Source organism: Drosophila sechellia, chromosome 2R (genome assembly GCF_004382195.2).
Source record: "Drosophila sechellia strain sech25 chromosome 2R, ASM438219v1, whole genome shotgun sequence".
Lineage (NCBI taxonomy): Eukaryota > Metazoa > Arthropoda > Insecta > Diptera > Drosophilidae > Drosophila > Drosophila sechellia.
Window position 1 is genome coordinate 20710891 of NC_045950.1, and position 19633 is coordinate 20730523.

The following is a 19633-nucleotide window of genomic DNA, read 5'->3' on the forward strand; positions in this document are numbered from 1 at the left end:
AACCCACCGGCAGTGGTGTTGGTGTGGGCGAGTGTGGAGCCTCGCTCTCTGCTCCCTCTCTCTTTGCTCCTCTCCGTAGCGGTGATGTTATTTCGTACGTTTATTCATAGGGTTTTGGTACAGGTTAAAAATCGCAACATGATTAGGCTCTACGAGTATGTGGTTACGCGAAATTATATATAGTTGTATATAGCATGAAGCTTGTAATACCAGCTGCGGCTTCCGTTGGTCTTCTCTATTCGCCCGGATCCTTGAGCACGAGGAGTACTGAGTAAATACCATGGAAGCTACATATGTACGCGTGTGGCTCCACGATGTCTTGATCGAAGCGGAAAGAAAGCACTAACACTAAAGAGCGGATCGGGTGCGAATAGAGAGGCCGTTGCATGTACCACTGCAATATCTCGTGGGTCAATCACATCCAACCCACCAAGGTTGTCATCTAATCTAGTTGTCCAGTACGCTGCGCTTCAGCGCCTCCTCCAGGTCCGCGTCGAAGCTCTCCGGCTTGGAATAGTCTGCAGCGAACTTGTCCTTGACCGGCTCCTTGCTCTGAAGCTTCTTGTCCACCTGCCCGTTCTGCTTCTCCTTGCCCGTCGTCCCGAAGGAGGTGTTTCCGAAGTCACTCGAGAAGTTGTGTGCCTCGAAGCCATCGAACTTGGCGAAGTTGGCGTTGGGGCTTGTCTTGAAGTGGTCCTCGAAATTGTCGTTGAAGGCGTCAAAGGCCTTTGCCGTTTGATCGTTGGGCCTGACAACGCCAGTGGGTACTGATGAGATCTGGACCACACTGAAGTTGTCGTTAAATGCATCAAAAAAGGAATTGTTGAGTTTCGTATTGACAGTGGTTGTGGCCGTGGTTCCAGCCCCAGATTCACCAGTGGTTGCCAGCGTAGCTGCGAAGTCGTCGAAGTCAGCGAATGCGTCCAGCGCCGTTTGCGAATGGTGGTTCGGCTTGGAGTTGGAGTGGTACGAAGTGCTTGAGTGGTGGGACGGCGCAGGACTCGAGTTCAAGTTGAAGGCGTCGAACTGCTGCATCAGGTTGTTGTTAAGCGGCGTGGCCGCCTTGGGCTTACTGCTATTATTGTTCACGATGTTACTGAGAGTTTTGGCTGGTGCTCCCATCTCATCTGTGTAATTGGAAACTTTATTAGATGGGGATAGGCCCGAGAATAGCACCATACTCACCCCCCGAGCTAAAGTCCTCCGCAAAGTTCCTCTTGTGGTCAGCACCTTTGGCTTCTGACAACTCCTCCTCGTCCTCTTCGGCAAAAGGATCCTTGATGCTAAACGGATCCTCGTAACGGTAATCCTTGAAGGGATCGTCCTTGAAGTCGGTTGGCCCTGTAATGAGACTGGGAGTCGGGGCCTTCCGAGTGCCAATCTCTCCAAAGGCATCAAACACACTGTGTACCGCCTTGGGCTCCAATTTCACATCCGTAGTCCTCTGGGTCTGCAGCGGTGTATTGGAACGCGACAGATGCTGGTTATTCAAGCTGGGGGCGGTGGTAATGGTGACTCTACTGGGGAGATCTGCTCCCGCTCCCGGTACCGATCCCGATCCTGACGTTGATAGAGAAGCCAATGCCGGTGATGGGGCTGCTGGCGTGGATGAAGATGTCGGGAGCAGGGTGTGTACGGTGGGGACAGTGATGGGCGTGGGATTGGGCGTGCTTGCCGCCTGCTTGGGGATCTGACCGGGATCGTCGAATAGCGAGAAGCTGTCTAGCAATGACGATCCACTGACGACCGGAATGGGGGGCGGCAGCGTGGGTGGGGGCAGAGACAGTGCAGTGGCCGTGGGCGTGGGCGTGGGTGCGCTTGGAATGTTGTGGAGCTGCGTAGATGCGTTGTGTCGGGGGGGAATAGAAGTGAATGAAACAAAATTAAATTAAAACGAACTCAAATTAAGCGGAATCGAAAAGATAACACAACAAAGGGGAAACCGAAATCAATCATCAGGGTCAAAAAAAGCGTTCAAGCAGCCAAGAGGAATTGTGTGATTCGTGTGAGATCGTGACCAGCACCATGAGCATATTGGGTTTCGCCAGCAAGAGAACTCCGACAGGCGTACGTTGAATGATGTCGAACATAGATATCTTTATTAATAATGCAAAACGTTGTGTCGGTTACATTTCTGTATCGGTTAGCCCGGGCTTCTCTAAAAGTTGCTCTATAAGTATGTATGTGGTATGCACGGAATATGTATTCTCGGTAAATCAATGCTCGGAAGCTTCTTAGTTTCGGTGTGGGTGTTCGTACGTCTGTGGCTTTGATAATCGAGGTCTGGCAAATATTTATATATATTTATATGTATACAAGTAGTTTATATAGTAGAGGGGAGACCAACCCCTTTCAAGATGAACTGCTGACTACACCGCGACGCACTCCTGACCAGGAACACTGCGCGAATCTAGAAGCTGAGTGGAAAAGGGTTTCGGTAAATAGTAGTGGGCAGTCCGGATCCGGGGGCGGACCGCCCGTAAAAGTCGAACTTTCGCGGCAGTTACATAAATATCTGTATGGTTGTGAGCCTTATGTGTAAAATGCTGGTAATACATGTATATTATGGATGTATAATTGCTTTAAACTTTAGTATTCGCATATGCAAAAACAACTAACAACTTGCATTAAATTCCTTACAGAGGAGGTCTCTACCCACAAAACCTAATCGGGATAATACACTGGCCTTGAAACGATTCGAGGGGAATCCATAATAGTAATAATAGTAATAATAGTAGGTAAGTACAATACTGCACAGCAAAGGGAGTTGAACGCTTGGAACTCTGGGGATTCCTTCCGCCTGCTGTCTTTAATTTGTGACTACATTTATAACACGATACGTAACGCTTGAAATTGTTTTGAGTTCGGTTGAGTTTCGATTGAATTGATTTAGTACATTTAGCTAATTAGGCATGAACGATAATGCTGCGTCCTCTAGATATTATACCATTCACCGTGACTGATATATGTACGATAATATGCTGCTGCAAATAGCTTTGTACGCTCAAATTGATTTGTTTCGTTATGCTGCTAGAGGAGGCCATTCATTAACTGAGTATGTGTGTTAGTACTGGTATATGTCGTATATAGAATGGGTTATCTTGAGGTGTTCACTGAAAGTAGAGAATTGCAGAGATGAGAGACCAGACGGTTAGTTCAATACGGCACCAAGCAAGACCGAGCAAAGCTACTGGGATGTACGAGGTTGGGTAGTGAGGTGATCTGGGTGGGATGTGTTCCGGCAGTAGCTCCTACTAAGGGTAAACAAAAGGTGCTACAAATCCAAATCAAGTCAGAAATCATAATACTCAAGGGCTACGTTCTTGGAGTGTGCATCAAGTGTTTTATTTCTACAAAACTCAGGAAGTGTTAGTGATAATAAACGTAAAACTAGGGTTTAGCGCGGCAACAAATGACCGCTACATAAAAATTTTTGGGATGCGGGTGCGGACACTGAATTGTGGGGTACCAACCTTATTGTCGAAGTCGTCAAAGTCGGCAAATCCTCCTCCGCCGCTTCCGAAACCACCCGTGGGCTGGCAAAGACAATAAATTAGGTATTCTCCATTGTACAGAAGAAAGTGGTCGTCTTACCTGTGCTGCTCGTGGTGGCGCTGGTCGTGGAGGCGGCACCTTGGACTTCTTTGGCGGCAATGCTGGACTAGGAGACTCCGGTCTGGGCGGCGGTCCGGACTTCTGGGCGTTGGGACTGAGCACCTGACCCTGGCCGGTTGGAGCATGCAGGGCAGCAAACGGATCACTGCCGAAGTCGTCCTTGCCGGGCTGTAGAAGATTCGAATAGTGATTAGGGTACAAATTAGAGTGTTCTATTCTAAATACTACCTCAGGAGTAATGGCGTTGCTCTTGTTGGCCGTAAAGGCATCCCCGCCGAAGGGATCCCGCTGGGTCTGACCAAAGGCTGAGCCCGTTTCGCTCTGACCAAAGGCATCGAAGCCACTATCGAAGCCTGAGCTCATGTTGAAGCTGTCATCAAAGCCTGTAGAAATTGCCGGCTTGTTGGCCGGCTGACCGGAGAACGGATCACTGCCGAAGCCGTTGGTAGCTTTATTGGCGACGCCGCTGTTGTTCTCCTCAAAGGGATCGTCCTTGGGCAGTTGCACTTCCTTTGTCAGGGTCTTGCGCGCCTCATCAAAGTCCGGCTCTATCTTCAACTGGTATTCGGATACGAGTTCGGCGTTTTGGTTCTCCATGGCAGCCCGACAAATGAGCAAAGCGTCAGTCATCTGTCGCTGCGTCTCCAGCAGCTGTGTGACCATTGATCGGACCTTCAGACGACTTATGTTAATCTCTGATCACTTGATAGTATCACGTGTAGTCTTACCGAGCTGATTTGCAGTTGGGTTGCCTGCAGGTGGTTGGTTAGCTTGGATAACTCCCGATTGTTGCTGTCGTACTCCTTCTGCAACGAAGCTTCTTCGTCCTTGAGCTTCTGCAGCTCCGAGCGTTTTGCGTTTAATTCGCCCTCCTGCTCGTTGATGGTCTCCTCCTGCATGTGGCACTGGTCGCGAATCTTGGTCACCTGCAAGCAAGCGGGTTTCTCGATCAATAACTAGGCTATTTTATAAAAATATTTCGCACAACAGATGGTCAAAATATAAATTACATGGCCGAGAACAAAACACAAAGGAAATATATACAGAAATCATGAGAAACTGAAACAAACCTGCTCGTTGGTGCGCGATATGTCAAGACTTACGTTGGCCAGCACGGCCGTATTGTGGGTAACCTTATGCGATCGTAATTGTAAGTGTAAGTGCATTCACCAGTTTAGTATGGATTTAGCCAATTGTTAACAAAGTGGTGGGGGAACATGATAAAGAAAGGAAACCAAAGATTGAATTTAAATATAAAATTAAACGTAAGCCCAGGAGCAAGGAAAAGGTAAGCAGTGGCGCAGGGGCCGAAAGCACCCGAACAATCATGCAAATAACTACTTGAGCCTGCAGGTCATCCAGTCGCTTCTGGGCCTCTCCTCGCTGGTTCTCCAGCTGCTTCAGCGTGGCGGTAAGAGTATCCAGTTCACTCTGAGGGTGGAGATTCTGAATTATTAAATTCAACTTGGATACCAGTTAAAGACTCGCCTGCAAACTGCGCACTTCGCCGTTTTTGATGCGCACATCCGCTTCTTTTTGGGCAATCTCCGTCTCCAAAACCCTCCGCTCGCGGGCCAACTCCTCAATCTCCTTGGAGATCATTTCCAGCTCCGGGTTTGAGTAAGTGGGCTTGACCTCCTGGGGCTGCAGATCGACTCCAGCCACAGTGGCGCGCATTGAGGGCGGCACCATATTAGCGTTGAGGACATGGGGCGGGTCCACACCGCGCTGCTTTCGCTCCACGAACCACATGGCCAGTGCAAACTGTTCCACAGTCAGCTTGCCGGACTGATTGGTGTCACAAAGAGCCCTAAAAGGAACGGCAGCATTAAAGATATTTTGGCCATATCTATACACGAAATACCTACCAGATGTCTGCTAGGCTGCGCTGCGGAATACCCGACTTGATGAAAATATCCTTCACCTCAAGGCCGGAGACCAGGCCGTCCTTATCCAGATCCGATTGCCGGAATATCTCCTCGAACCGCTTAAGGTCCGCTGGGGTGACAACCCAGTCGGCATTCGCCGTCACCGGAGCTCCAATCGGTATCAATGGATCCGTCTGAATCAGCGGTTGAGAGCTAACCGCTCCTACCGGGGGAATGCGCGTCATGGGGGGCACAGCCACCGGGAGCGGCGGAATAGCCGCCGGCGGGGCGATGTCCTTGGGAAAATTGGCTACAAAGCCGCCGTCCCCAAAACCTTCCCCGCTGGGAGCACGTGGCATAGCAGCACCCGCTGGCGGTGGTGGCATGGCTGGCTTCGGTGGCGGACCTGCTGCTCCGGGCTTTCGCAGCTCGGGCGGCAGCACGCTGGGGATGGTGCGCTTCTGCAGCGTCTGGTAGACCAGGTGCATGGCCACCACGAATTCGTGCATATCCAGGTTGCCGTCCTTGTCCTGGTCGGCCAAATCCCATATAGTTCCCAGTATGCTCATGGGCAGCTTGGAGTCCATGAGCACGCCCTTGACCTTGTTGCCCGGCAGCATTCCGTTACTGGGGTGCAGGGACTCGAAGAGTTGCTCGTACTTGAGCCGATCGATCACCCCGATGGACCAGTCTCCGTTTGCCACTCCGCCGCTAGCAACGGGAACAGTCTGAATACGCGACGGCATCGTTTTTGGTAGTTCACCCTGGCGATTGGGGCGACATTAATGTAACATATCTCGTCTTTCCCATTTCGGGCGAATATGCGATTACTCACCAACTTGGGCGGGTTGGCAATGTCCAGGTAGATGTTGGCCATGCTGGCCACCTGTCCCGCCTGTGACAGGGACACCAGCTTAAGGGCTACAAAAAAGCCCGGCTTGTCCAGAAAGCCCTTGCCGCTCGGATCAGACAGGTCCCAGATCCTGCTCAGCACAACGTCGCTGAGGCCAGACTTCTTGAGAAACTTGGCCGCTGTCATGGCCTCAATTGCCCCGGTGCCTTTGGGGTCAATCTGCAAAAATCGATAGAGGGTGGGTTTGGATACGGATGCCCAACATTGGCCGCCATCCTGGTAACAGTGCGTCTTGGATACGTGGTGTGCTTACCAGTTTGTAGTAGGCCTCGTAGACGCCTATGTGCTTCCCGCACACCCTCGCAAAGTCCACATTCATGGTGTGGAGTCCGCTGGCCAATTGGTTCCGACTAGCAGTGCAAAAACGCGTAAGCGTAAGCCCGTTATCACAAAATCGATTTTTTCTTCCCAAGGGGCGGATAAGCTGCTCTTAGTCAGCCGTCGGCGAAGTCCCGCTGCCTGTGCACCTGCGACGAGACACTTGCTGGAGCCACTTACAGGTGAGCTTGGCGCATTGCGGCCCCTAATTTAGCTACTCTCGAATTTTAAAAAGCCTAAATTTGCTTTTTTGCTCGGTGGATAGTGTGACCGTTTGGATAACGATTAAAAATACCGTACTGCTGATGAATAAGTATACCACTAGTTAATTCCGTTAAAATACCACTTAAATTAATACCGGTAAATTACCGACATTGTGTTATTTTTTTAAAGTATAATTTTTTAAAATTCATTTGTCTATATTTATCCATTTAATACTAAACGTGAATAAAATATATGGTGTAATGGTTTCAAAGTAAACGAACGGTGCAGAACAGCAGCAGACAGTAGAAATGCGATGTTTCCGTTAGGGTGACCAGATAATGTTTAAAGTTTAAACTTTTTATTCAAATTTTTCTTTAATAAGCAAATTTCCCATATGGATCTCAAACTTAAGCTAAGACTTAGAGCAGACGAATGCGGCAATTGGGGGCCCCGCACTGGCAGTATAACACCTTGCCGGGCACCACGCCCACCTCGTAATTGTAGTTCCAGGTCAGCTCGGTGCCGGAGCGGATGTGCGCGGCCGAAAAGAAGGCAACCCAGGGGAAACGCAGGTCGTGGGTGTCCACGAACACGTTCTGCACGAAGAGATTAGGGTTGCACGAGTGCTGCGGGAGAAGAAGAGAATCAGCCACACGGCAAAGGAACAAAAGACTTCCAACTTACGTTGAAATAGCGTCCAAGGTTGCCCGTTGTCTTGGCGTCCATGATGTAGGGCGCCTCGTCCTTGCCAAAAAGCCTTCGCACCGAGTTCTCGCGCACCGTCTCGTCCAGATCGGCATTTGGGTTAAAGTTGATCACCGCACGCTCCTGCGAGTCCAACTCGCTGCTCTGCGTGGAGCAGCTCTGCGTGGAGCTGCTTCTGGAAGAGCGCTTGATCTTGCGCTGGTAGTGATAGTTTGGCCGGAAGTCGTCATCGTCCTCGGCATCGGGTCCACCGTTGTCCTCCTCCGCGTCAGGGTCCGAGTGGTCCACCTCCGACTCATATCCCTCTTTCAACTGTTCAGCGACCTCTATGTAATCTAAGTCCGCGAAATACTCGTCGCCGGCGTCCTGTCCGCCTTCGTTGGCCATAGTCTCCGTGAGCAGATGGCCGGCGTATATACAGATGAAAGCGCCCTTGGGAATGTCGTTAACGCAGCGCAAGCCCCATCCACGATTCGAGGTCTTGAACACCTGCAGTTTCATCTCTAGGGAGAACTGCACCACCCGGTTCAGGCAATTCTTCTTGCACTTGCAGCGCGAGTTGCACTCGTAGATGCCGGTGGGCACGTGCTCGTGGAGTCGCTTGTACTGGTAGCCTATTTCCTCGATGGGCTTCTTCGGGTTGCAGTACCGCACGCCCGCCACCGTTAGCTGCCAACAAGCGCACTTTGACTTGTCCTGGTAGGGATACACAAAACATTGGGCGACTGGGTATAATTTGAGGTAATCAGATCTGTAAGACGTCTTACCGAGCAGTCGTCCTCGCAGTCGCAGCACAAGAGGAACTCCTCGTCCAGATTCAGATGAACCCCCTCGGTGGGGATGCGCTGCTTGGCGTAGGTGCATGGGGGCGGCAGTGTGTTGTCGTAGTAGTTTACCAGCGGAATCGCCATCTTCTCCTGCCCCTTTGAAATGTCCGTGTCTTTCACGATCGAGGGATCAATGGAGTACTCGGCCAGACACTTGAGGTCGGGCGTAAAGTCAAAATTGTCTACGTTCAACACATTTTCAGTAGCTCGTAGGTACCTGTGAACTTCGGCCAGGTTGCGCAAGCTTTTGCCACAAGGTCCCTTGTATACCACGGACTTCTTGGTCTTCTGCCGCATGACAAGACGTTCCCAGCCAGAAAGCAGAGGCTTTGCCAACGGACTGTAGCTGTCCAGACGGTGAACGATCTTAAAAAGGCAGTTCGGGCTGCACTCGTGTCGCTTGTACATTTTGGGAGGCAGATTCCGCTTGGCTGTAAAGTAGACTACATGGCCCTTGGGCCTGTTCTCGTCGTCCACGTAGATTGTCGAGTTGTTCAGATGCCGTACAGCACTTGAGCTATTACTGGTGCTGGCACCTCCTGCATTGGTGCGTCCTCCGGCTGAGGTGGCTGCCGAAGATGCAGCTGCTAATGCGTTATTTTGCGCAGAGGCGCTGCTCTTGCGGGCAAAGGCACGCATCTGCTGGTTCACCTTGCTGCTAGACTCCATCTCCTTGGTGTACCGGATAAAGGGCTCCGTGCGCTGAAAAAGAAAGAAATATTGTAGTGAGGGCCGCTGGATGAATGGACACGATGCTTACTCTTGGGACACGCAGCTGCTGTGCGCTTGAACTGTTCATATTGTTCTGGGTTTCCCTGAAGACAGGACCCAAACGCAATGAACCCCTGTATATCCACTCCGTATGGTTTTTGTCTCCCTCAAACTGCATCAACACCAAGCTGCAGTCGATGTCCATGACGCGCGCGTACAGCCAGGTGCCGTTCGATTCAGTGTTCATACTTTGGCCCCGGGTGCATTGCACCATGGGACGATCCACAGAGTACTTCTCCACGTACTTCTGTATGAAATCGCGCGACGCGGCGTGTACGTCCTCCCACACTTTCTCGGAAGCCTGGCAAACTAGACGGACATCGCGGTGCGGAACGTACTGAGTGTACCCATCGTCGTAGAATATAAGGTAGCGGTAGCGATTTGCCTGCTTCAACGGCTCAGCGATGATGCCTGGATAAAAGGCGCTCTGCACCACGCCCTTATCCTTGCCCCGCGACAAAGTAGTGCCATCGAAGTAGGCAATCACGCGGGTACCTAGTACACAATGAGTGGATTAGTTTATAGATTGACAAATAACCATTCTATTGGTATCTAACCAATGGTCAGTCGCACTGGCGGTGGTTCGAAGTAGGCAATGTGCTTGGCCGTCACTGTCTTGATCATCTGGTACGGTGTGTTGAGGTACCTAATCTTGTAGCTCTTCATCGTGTTTCCGTTGATGGCGGTGCTCTCCGTAAACTCGATTACCTTTATGGACACCCAGCTGGCAATAGCCTTGTTCTTAACAGCGTAGTAGGTTTCTCCCAACTGGATTGGAGGACGCACGATTTCGCCGGCAGGTGGAACTTCATGCTGAATAAATGGTGGTATTAAAACGGATCCAAATGGCATCCCATCTGACTTACCACATAGTCACTGGGTTCGATGTCCAGGATGGGTAGATGTTTGTGTGCCACCGGACACGAATTATACAGAGCGCAGTGCATTTTGTCAGCGGTAGTCTGAACTTTTTCGAGTTCCACATCTGCCAGTGCGAATTGTCGCTCCAAGTGGTCTGCTTTCGCCTGGAGAATGGTTTTTGACCAGGCCATCTGAGCCGTAAAATCCACCTTGTTGAGCACGTTCTTGATGGCATCATCGAGTTCATCTTCAATGAGCTGCAGCTTTTCTTTCGAAAAGTCCGATTTTTCTGTGCGTATAAAATATATTTAGTGAGTTTTGTTTGCTATTGTTCATTGCCCATGATAGCAGTCTCACCTGGCTGCTTCTCCTCTTCTTCCTCATCGCTGCTGTCCAGAGCCACAAAATCAGCGTGATCCTGGTGGAAATCCTTCAGCAGCAGCGGCTGCTTGGCCATCAGTTGACCTGCATACTCCTAAATAAAGAAATTCGTTCTAGTTTACCTTCTAAGTTAATTAAATATAAATGTGCTACTTGACCTCATACAAGTCCATTGCTGTGTCATGACATCCCATGCAGAGGAACTGTTGCTTGGAAGACTTTCGGAGCACCTGGTAAAAGTTTAAAGTGGCCATGTTAGCCAACACGTACTGTTTATGAAGCTTTGTGCAATTGCAGTTGACACATTCCTTGTCGTAGAACACATCTCCATCTGATGACAAAGCGTTCAGCTTCTCGTCCTCTGTAGCTTTCGGAGCAGTGCCCTTTTCAAGCTCCACCTCTAGGACATCGTCTTTTTTATCATCATTTTTGTATTCTTCGATTTCCGTTGAGCTAATACGCTTGTGATCTTTTAATGTCTTCTCAATCTTGTCTTCTTCTGCTGGGCGATTTATTGACTCCTCAACGTCCTGATCTACTTCCATGCCAGGAGCTTCTTGCTCATTTCTCTGTTGCCCCTTCTTATTTATGCATTCATCTTTTTCGGGAGAACTTTCGGATGTGGGACTGCTGATACTGCTATCAGTCATTTCCTTGGGCTCTTTAGCCTCAACAGCCGTAGCTTCATTGACAGCATCTGGCTTCGACGGATCTTCCTCACTTTCGTTGGCGGGGGAGGATTTGACAGGACTCTCTATTAGCTCAACGCTGCTGTCCGAATCCACAGCTACCAGAACCGGGCTGCCTTCAATGGCGATACTGCGAGCTTTCGTGTTCTCTCCCTTGCGGTCCTCCGATTCGTCGGCCAACTTTCCAGGTTCATCAGAAGCCTTACCTCCATATGGGCGCTGCTTCATTGTTGAACCGTTGCCGGTGATTGCTTCACTTTGTGTCAGGTCCTCCATCTCCACATCTTTTGCGGCTTTTTCTCCCTTTTCTAGAGAGACTCTAAGAGACTCCAAACTATATTCTTTTTTGCGCAACGGCAACCCGTAACTTTTTTCTCTCGACGCTGGTGTTTCCTGGACATCCTCCACTGTGCTTCCACTGCTCTCTAAGCAGTCTATGGCTGTTGGCTCCTCAGACATAGTTTTAAATAAGTTTACCTAACTTTACACATTAATGCGAATAAATTGCGAGCCAAGCGATAACATTGTATACAATTTCGATCGAATTTTGCCAGCCCTAGATTTTAGCGGCAGAAAGAAGAAGATTGTCTATTCACACAAGACCAAAAGAACGAAAATTCAAAATGTAGGCTGCTGCAATGGATTTAATTTTTTATTTCGGTCTTCGGGAGTGGGTCCTATTTATTAGGCCTCGACGACCTTTGGGTGGTAGCCGGTCTCATCGGCGGTGTAGACCACCTTGACGGTCTTGCCGTTGGGGGCCACGTACTCGTACTCCCCGGAAACCACCCAGTTGTCGTGCTCCTTCAGGGCTCCAGCTTGCACGGCGCGAATATGGTTGGACAGTTCATAGGCGTAGTTAAAGTCCAGCACGTTTACCTCGGAGTCGCTCTTCAGAACATCAGCCTCCTCGTTGGCGAAGGCCACGCCCAAAAGGCAGGCAAGAACGATCTTAAAGACAAATCGATGTTCAGAGGTCCCCAAAATGAAATTTCGATGCTACTTACCACGAACTTCATTGTTGGAAAGGGGATGTGTGTGCTAATAGATAACGAAACAATTTTGACTGTTGGTTGCCGAAAATTGCGCTTTTATATGTAGCTCTCCCCTGACATTTTACCGGCCGGAATTACCAACTGCATAAATTTTCTTCATAACTGGCTCCCAGCGGTCGTTTGTCTTAATTAAACAAAAGACATTGATGCAGTCATTCTTCAGGCATTAATTATCGCCCCACTCGGCATATCATATTCGCGGGGTTATCTATGAAGATCTGTGCGGAAGATTCCCAAAACAACCGCGTTCATCAATTGTCGGCACCGCACGATCAATTTTTAGCTGATAAGAGCTAACCGGTCTATTCCTTCGATGGTATCGCCGATTAGCATTATTTTCGCATAACTCCATTAGCTGTCGGATTTTGCTCCCGCAGTTGCAACCGGTTTCTAACAAGCTGCGAATGCAATATGGCCTCTGATTTGAATTTCTTGGCGCGCAAATAGCCAGTGCTGGAAAATGTCTGGGACCGCACAGAGTATTGCCATTCAGAGGGAATCCCACGTGGTAGTGTCTGCGTATCGGTGTACACTGCAATCCCCACCAGAAATATAACGATGGCCAGTGATTCTGACAGCGATTATGAGGTGGAGGCTTTCATCAATCCCAAGCGGGTGCGGCGCACGGTCAACGACGACAGTGCGGATCTGTTGGGAAACTTCGACGACCAGAAGCGGAGGGAGATCTTCGAGGGCACGTATGTGGACAAGGAGGACGGACGGAATCCCAGTGACCCAGAGGATAGTAACAGCGAGGATGAGGCCAGGTCCGACGACGAGGCAGCCGCTGAGGGCAGTGATGCTTCCGCAGCTGAGGAAGACGAATCTGCGGAAAACGGGCAGATAACCAGTGACCAGCTGAGTTCACTGCTTCGAGGAGCCTCCAAAACCAACAGACACGTCCTGTACGTGACGAACCTCAACTTCGAAACTACAAAGGACGACCTGGAGCTGCACTTCTCTGCGGCAGGCGCGGTCAAGTCCATCCGCATTCCCAAGAAGCGGCGAGGGGGATTCGCCTTTGTGGAAATGGCCGACTTGAGCAGTTTCCAGAATGCCTTCCAGCTGCACAACACGGAGCTGCAGGGACGCAACATCAAGGTGCAGATCTCCGAGGCGGGCAAGAAGAAGTCGGCCAACAAGAAGAACATCATCAAGCAAAAGAACCGAAAGCTGGCCGAGATGCGCAACGAGCAGAAGACCTTCACGAAGAGCGGCAAGTTCTACGACAAGGACCTGAAAAAGGAGAAGGCCAAGGAAATGCTGGCGCGAAAGCGGTGGCGCAAAAAACCCGCCCCCAGACCCACATAAATAGCATAAGTTCTTACTATGTAACAAATCTATGATTATTTAACAACAATTAAAAGTTAATATTACCGGATAAGAGGGTTACTGTTCACTATTGCCAGCGCACAATATAGAAGTTGCGTTTGCCCACGCGCAGCAGAGAAATTCCGTTGCGCAGGATGTGCACGCCCGTAGTTAGCACTTCGGCGATATTCTGCACCCGCTTTTGGTTAACGTAAAATCCGCCTGCGTTTATAATACGTACAGCATCCGCTAAGGAGTGATCACAAATCGGTTATGCCCCATATTTCCAAAGTTGAAGATAACTTACTCTCCGTGGGAAAGCACTTCGCCTTCATGGCCAGCTCCAGGATGGACATTCCGGGCTCGGTCAGCAGGTTCACCATAGTCGCTCCCTGAAAGGTCTGCTGGATCTCGGGAAGGTTGAGTTGCGCTAAACCCTCCACGTTGCCTTTGTACAAGGCATTAGTCACCCGTTCCGCCTGCTTCAGCCCACTTTCTGTGAATTGAAAACTTCTAAAATCCTGATACAAGGGAACAATGATATAGAGTACAACCTCCATGAACCAGCAGAGTCACGTCCTCAGCCAGCAGAGTCTGCGCCTTCCGCTTCTCGGGCTCCCTCGTGTGCTCCCGCATCAACTGCTCCACCTGGGGCAGCGGGATGAAGGTGAACAGCTTCAGGAGCTTTTCGACCTCGGAGTCTGGCATGCGCAGGAAAAACTGGTAGAGGGCGAAAGGCGAGGTCTTGTTACAGTCTAGCCACACTGCATTGCCTGCCGACTTGCCGAACTTATCGCCCTCCTCCGTCGTGACCAGTGGCAGGGTGAGCCCAAAGACCTCTCGCTTTCGCTCTACGCGGCTAATGAGCTCGTGGCCAGTCATTAAATTGCCCGTCTGATCAGAGCCACCCATTTGAAAGCAGCAGTTGTGGCGGCGCAGTAGGTGCAGCCAGTCGTAGGCTTGGAAAATCTGGTAGGTGAACTCGGTGAAGCTCATTCCATCCTCCGACTCCATGCGGGACTGCACCGAGGATCTGGAGAGCATTGACCCCATGCGAAAATGTCGTCCCATGTTGGCCACAAAGTCGATGAGCTGCAGGTCCGCGTACCAGTCGGCATTGTTGACGATTCTGCAGGAGATTAGAAAGAAATTAACACGGCCTAATGTAGGCTACACACTCACATTAGGGGAGCCAGTGGGAATTTCTGTTTCTTAGAGTCCCAAAGGCAGTTTTCGTGATTTTCGAACACCTGGCGAAGCTGTTGCTCGATAGCCTTCAAATTGGTCTCGATCACCGTCTCGCCCAGTTGGTTGCGCTCTGTCTTGCGTCCACTGGGATCCCCGATGAGTCCAGTTGCTCCTCCTACGAGGGCAATAGGTCTGTGGCCGGCTCTTTGGCAATGGATCAGGCCCATTATTACCAGCAGGTTTCCCACGTGTAGGCTGTCAGCGGTGGGATCGAATCCTGCGTAGATGCTTTGTCGGCCGCTGGTGAAAAGCTGTTTCATCCTGGGACTGTGGAGCAGCAGTTTTCATAGATAAAATCGCAATCTTCTCTCTTTGCAGATGGTCCAGTACTTACGCTGCTGTATCAGGAAATATGCCCTGAAAAAAGCCTCGATCTGTGAGCTCCAGAAGGTTCTTCTGCGCCAGCTGGCGATGGCTCTGTCGGAGTACATCCTGGAGCGGTTTCAGCAAACTCCGGCGCAGAGGCAACATTATGCAAAGCTCCTTGGAAATTTCTAAAATTCCTTAAGGGACTGTTTTTGAGGTTGGAGCCATCAGCTGATCGGCGCGCGGTGAATGACAAAATCTGACTTGTTTTGGTTTGCAAACAGCTGGTTGTCGCTGCGAATGGCAACATCGGAATCCAAACACAAAGGTTCCATTTGGAGCCAACGCAGTTTTCCATGACAAGGGCCTATTCATAATCAAATCTAGAGATAATGCTGCTGAAGATACGCCACGCCCTGCTGGAGGTCACCAGTCCACCGGCCGCGAAGCAGTCCGCGATCATTATTAACAACGAAGTCATCATCAGTTCGGGAAGCATTCTGAAACCACATTTGGCCGTAGATGGGGACAAAGGAGCGCAGAACAAGGCAATTGTTGCCAGACTGCAGCGGGGTCAACTGCTAGATGTTCAAAATGAGGAGCAGAAAGAGGATGCGCAGATCCGCTCACTACATTTTGTGGCCACCTTCGATCCGCAGCAACGACGGCCGAGGCCAAACACTGCACCTGGGTCGCGGAAACCACACATCCTCTCCCGCTTCACTGCCTATCCGCTGTACGTGTTCTGTGCGGACGAAGTATGCCGCAACCTGTACCACATATTACTCACTGCTGACTCCGGCGATGCGGGTGAGGTGCTGCGCTCCAGTTTCGTGGTGCTGGGCCTGCGAAAGCCCGAAAAGGAGGAGTCCTTCAAGCGCTTCCTCGCGCACATCGCTAACTACTTGCGACACCTGCAGCCCATGCACACTTTGGACGACGTGCTGGTCATGTGCTCGCCCTTTGGTTTGGAGAACTTTTATAAGACCATCAGCATTGGAAAAGTGTCTAATGTTATGGGACGCAGTGGCTGCTTGTTTGCCATTTCAAACGCTTTGCCCCTGGGCTGTGAAGGCTCTGCAGTGTTCAACAACAAGCTGTAGGTGATAAATACGAAACCGAACCGTAATATACCAAAATATAATATTCCATTTATCAGTCGGCTCGTTGGCATTGTGATATGCACCTCATTCCAACGCCATCACGAAAACGTCAACCTCACACTGGCCGCGAACTTTGGCTACCTTTTGCGGAATTTTATGGAACAACTGGGCATGTCTACTACAGAATTCCAGCTAAGTCGAGAGCCGTCGAGCTTTGCCTGTAAATTAAGACTAATTCCGCGTTGTTGTTATAGTAATTATACACCGTTCTAGGGGAGCGCACCATTGTGGTCATCGAGTCGGCGGGTCAGCAAGGTACCGGGACCTTCATACGAGTCCACAACAAGCGCTTTATCCTCACTTGTGCACATGTGGTGGGACAGGTATGCAAGCATGGGATGTCCTTAACCTTGGCGCACTAAATTAATGTCTTTCACGTAGAATACTGAGACTGTTAATTGCCGTGCTGCCGATAGCGAGTTCCAGTCTGAGGTGATTTGGTGCAACCCGGACAGCGATAAGCCCTTCGACTTGGCTCTACTTACAGCTCCGCAGGATGTGCCGGAGCGATGCTGCGTACGACTGGCCAGGAGTCCGGCCACCCTCGGGCAAATGGTGTACAACGCCGGGTTTCCCTACTACGTTAACTTCAGCTTCAGGCACGACTTCAACCCTTCGATTTTTCAAGGGAGGATCATCAAGTGCGACACCGGGGCCATTATGTCCGATGGCAGCGTGCAGGCGGGCCAAAGTGGAGGACCGATGTTCGACCAGAATGGATGCATCCTAGGCGTCTGTGTGTCCAACATTAAATTAGACGACGTCGTCTACCCAAACATAAATACAGCCATTCCTATTTGTGATATCCGCAACACGTTGCAGCAGTTTGCACGCACCAACGGTGAGCAGAAAGTCGAATCGATGAGTTCTAGCTAATCTTAATTCTTTGCAGACTTAAATGTGCTTAGCAACCTGGTAGCCAGTCCAGATGTACACCGCGTCTGGTCTATGGAAATGCCCCCCATTCGCAGCAAACTCTGAGGAGATCCGCGCATTTTTCATTGTTAACGGAACTGTAGTGTTTTTATATAATATGGCTTATATATGTTAATATGGTAAGAAATTGTGCTTAGTTTTTATCCAAACAATCGTTAACGTGACTCTGGAGCACGCTTAAGGCGTTAAAGGACTTTGAACAGATCGGACATCGCAAAGTGGTGTCCGAAGTCCGGGATGAGGTGCCTGTTGGGTCGAGAATCTGCCAATACAAAAATTAGTATTGACATTTATGGACTTTGGAATCAGCGTACTCTTACTGGTCTCTGCTCCTCTCGCAAATTGCTTCTGCTTGAACTCAGCGAAGAAGCGGTCGAGGACGCCTTGCTTGCCTTGTGCGACTCAGCCAGAGCTTCGATAAGCTCCTGGTTCCTCCGCTGCAATGATCGCAAATCCATAAGATACTGATCTTTCTCGCCGGCATTCTTCTCACGATCTGCCCGCTCCATTTCGAAGTCCTTGCGGTAGATATCGTTTTGGGTCTGTAGATGTTCGATCACCTCCTGCTTCTGGATGTCCCTTGCCTGCAGCTCGCTAATATCCAGCTGCATTTTGTTCATCAGCTCCTGAGCGCTCACCAAGTTAACCTTTAAGCAATCGATCTCCTCAATATAGGTTCCTTTCTGCAAGTCATAATTATAGAAGTTAAAGCTTAGTTTCAGCATCGCACAGCAGAATAAAATCACAAACCATTTTCAGGCTTTCAGCCACGAGTTTAGAGAGCTGGCCCTTTAGGTTCTGCACCTGTCGATCGTGCTCGTCCCTTTGCACATAGTCCAAAGCCATGTTCGGGTCAGGTTTCGATTTGGTTGCATCCTCTGGTACGAACTCAAACGAATGCTGAAATAACAGAAGACAAAGAGCGGTGAGCCCCGGAGAGATTATTTTAGAGAGATACTGCACAGTTTAGTGCGAGTTTGTACGCAAGTATTTGCCCTTTCGCTTGGAGCAATGTGCAACTGGTAGACATACATTTAGTTGTTGCAGTTTGTCAATCTCCACACGCATGTTGTCGATCAGGGCCTGCTTTCCAGATACGCTCTGACGAAGCTCATCCTGCTCCTTTAGCCTGATAGTCTGAACCACCTCAATCTGCTCGATTTTCGTCTCTAGGTCATTCTTCAGCTTTTGGTTTTCCTCGCGAAGGGTCACGATTTGCGCTTGACACTCTTTAACCTGCTCCTTGTACTGGTGTTCTCGGTCGGCGGCTTCCTGGCGCCATTTCTGAGTCAGCTTGTGGTAGTTCAGCATGGTTTGGTTAACCTTGTCAAGTGTGCCTAGCCGGATAATGCCGTATTATTGCTGTATATTACTTTAGTGGCAAAAAATACTCACTCTTTAGCGCAAGGTACTCGGTCATCAGGTTCTGCAGCTTAACTACTTCCTCAGCGGAGCCCTGTAACGAGCAGAGGCTGGGAAACTGAGAATAAACACTGTTCTGTGGATGGATTAAGAGACTGTGGTTAGAAGCCAGCAAGAGGTTACCAGACGCTCACCTTCAGGACATCGGATTGAACTTCTCCCATAATGAAGCTGGTCGCCAGGGACTGGTGCTGGGAAGATCCGGAGTCCAGCGATTTGTGCTGCTGCTTCGATGCAGTCATGCTGACTGGAATACAGTTCACTGTTGGTGGCTGAGTGCTTGTAGAGGCATCGGTTTCCTTCGCCTCCTGCGTGTCACCACATGCGTTGGACCCCAAGGAACTGTCCGGCATGAGCGAAGAGCAGGGCGAGCTACCCAAGATGACGAATGACTCTTCCTCCGACATATGGTTGGTTTTAATCATCAGAGATTTCACAAATAAGGGAAATCCCCTCTTTCAAAAACTAGACTGCAAAAATTAGCCAAATCGATTAGTTTGATATCGGCAACACTAAGGATAAATGTATAATAAATGAGTTTTAGGGCAATTCAAATTCATTTCGCGTGGGAATTACATCGCCGCGTCACAATGGAATCAACAATTGTCATGTTTATTCTATATATACCTTATAGACTACTGCGTTCCTTCCTTATCTCGTTTTGCTTTGCTGACAAGCTGTTAGGAAACACAATTTTTTTCGGAATAATATTTACTTTTTACTATTTTGCCAAACAGCTTTGACCAGTGTGACCGCAGCCTTTTCAGATGTACCTTTTTTTGTTTCATTGATTGTCACTGTGTCATAATCGGAACTGTTATCGACAATCGGCGCACTCGTCTATCCTAATTTAAAAGCAGCTAATATCAATAAATCAGATTACACGCCCAAAACTCGTGCATATGAAGGCGCTTGCACTGCAAGGGCGGTGGAAAGTCCCGGCATCATTTATTCAAGCCCAGTGACGTGCATCCCAATTTACCTTCCTTTGTTGCTCAGCCGAGATTAATGGGCGCGTCCTAAAGGCCTGAGCCTGACAA

The 19633-nt window shown here is 49.7% G+C and overlaps 7 protein-coding genes across 10 annotated transcripts; 2 read left to right on the forward strand and 5 right to left on the reverse strand.

The window, feature by feature from the left end:
• Positions 1–80: 80 nt before the first annotated feature.
• On the reverse strand, positions 81–7002 carry LOC6618875 (epidermal growth factor receptor substrate 15-like 1). 3 transcript variants are annotated; one of them, XM_032716124.1, is made up of 12 exons: positions 6650–7002; positions 6319–6555; positions 5484–6247; positions 5104–5425; positions 4957–5046; positions 4686–4748; positions 4344–4541; positions 3844–4287; positions 3595–3783; positions 3474–3536; positions 1186–1834; positions 81–1127 (listed from the first exon to the last, which is right to left on the reverse strand). In XM_032716124.1, the coding sequence occupies exons 1-12, from the start codon at positions 6713–6715 to the stop codon at positions 448–450; spliced, it is 3765 nt and encodes a 1254-aa protein (XP_032572015.1). In that variant the 5' UTR covers positions 6716–7002; the 3' UTR covers positions 81–447. The 3 variants fall into 3 exon arrangements, with proteins under 3 accessions (XP_032572015.1, XP_032572016.1, XP_032572017.1); XM_032716125.1 differs by lacking the exon at positions 4686–4748; XM_032716126.1 differs by lacking the exons at positions 81–1127; positions 1186–1834 and adding an exon at positions 2069–3113.
• A 271-nt stretch (positions 7003–7273) lies between these two features.
• On the reverse strand, positions 7274–11611 carry LOC6618876 (histone-lysine N-methyltransferase eggless). Its single transcript, XM_002043088.2, has 8 exons — positions 10622–11611; positions 10440–10557; positions 10088–10371; positions 9779–10034; positions 9211–9716; positions 8391–9152; positions 7603–8319; positions 7274–7544 (listed from the first exon to the last, which is right to left on the reverse strand). Exons 1-8 carry the CDS (start codon positions 11609–11611, stop codon positions 7338–7340), a joined length of 3840 nt encoding a protein of 1279 aa, XP_002043124.2. The 3' UTR covers positions 7274–7337.
• Positions 11612–11778: 167 nt separating this feature from the next.
• On the reverse strand, positions 11779–12258 carry LOC6618878 (larval cuticle protein 9). The gene is made up of 2 exons (XM_002043090.2): positions 12160–12258; positions 11779–12103 (listed from the first exon to the last, which is right to left on the reverse strand). The coding sequence occupies exons 1-2, from the start codon at positions 12169–12171 to the stop codon at positions 11837–11839; spliced, it is 279 nt and encodes a 92-aa protein (XP_002043126.1). The 5' UTR covers positions 12172–12258; the 3' UTR covers positions 11779–11836.
• Positions 12259–12704: 446 nt separating this feature from the next.
• On the forward strand, positions 12705–13591 carry LOC6618879 (uncharacterized RNA-binding protein C365.04c). The gene has a single exon (XM_002043091.2). It carries the CDS (start codon positions 12766–12768, stop codon positions 13516–13518), a length of 753 nt encoding a protein of 250 aa, XP_002043127.1. The 5' UTR covers positions 12705–12765; the 3' UTR covers positions 13519–13591.
• Positions 13529–15329, reverse strand: LOC6618880 (tyrosine--tRNA ligase, mitochondrial). Its single transcript, XM_002043092.2, has 5 exons — positions 15101–15329; positions 14701–15033; positions 14073–14647; positions 13826–14014; positions 13529–13767 (listed from the first exon to the last, which is right to left on the reverse strand). Exons 1-5 carry the CDS (start codon positions 15235–15237, stop codon positions 13607–13609), a joined length of 1395 nt encoding a protein of 464 aa, XP_002043128.1. The 5' UTR covers positions 15238–15329; the 3' UTR covers positions 13529–13606.
• A 135-nt stretch (positions 15330–15464) lies between these two features.
• Positions 15465–17298, forward strand: LOC6618881. The gene is made up of 5 exons (XM_002043093.2): positions 15465–16171; positions 16232–16395; positions 16449–16558; positions 16617–17076; positions 17128–17298. Exons 1-5 carry the CDS (start codon positions 15465–15467, stop codon positions 17214–17216), a joined length of 1530 nt encoding a protein of 509 aa, XP_002043129.2. The 3' UTR covers positions 17217–17298.
• Positions 17230–19339, reverse strand: LOC6618882 (NF-kappa-B essential modulator). 2 transcript variants are annotated; one of them, XM_002043094.2, is made up of 7 exons: positions 19221–19339; positions 18728–19063; positions 18567–18669; positions 18204–18508; positions 17922–18071; positions 17492–17854; positions 17230–17433 (listed from the first exon to the last, which is right to left on the reverse strand). In XM_002043094.2, the coding sequence occupies exons 2-7, from the start codon at positions 19016–19018 to the stop codon at positions 17305–17307; spliced, it is 1341 nt and encodes a 446-aa protein (XP_002043130.2). In that variant the 5' UTR covers positions 19019–19063; positions 19221–19339; the 3' UTR covers positions 17230–17304. The 2 variants fall into 2 exon arrangements, with proteins under 2 accessions (XP_002043130.2, XP_032572418.1); XM_032716527.1 differs by having other exon boundaries at positions 17486–17854.
• Between the last annotated feature and the right edge of the window lie 294 nt (positions 19340–19633).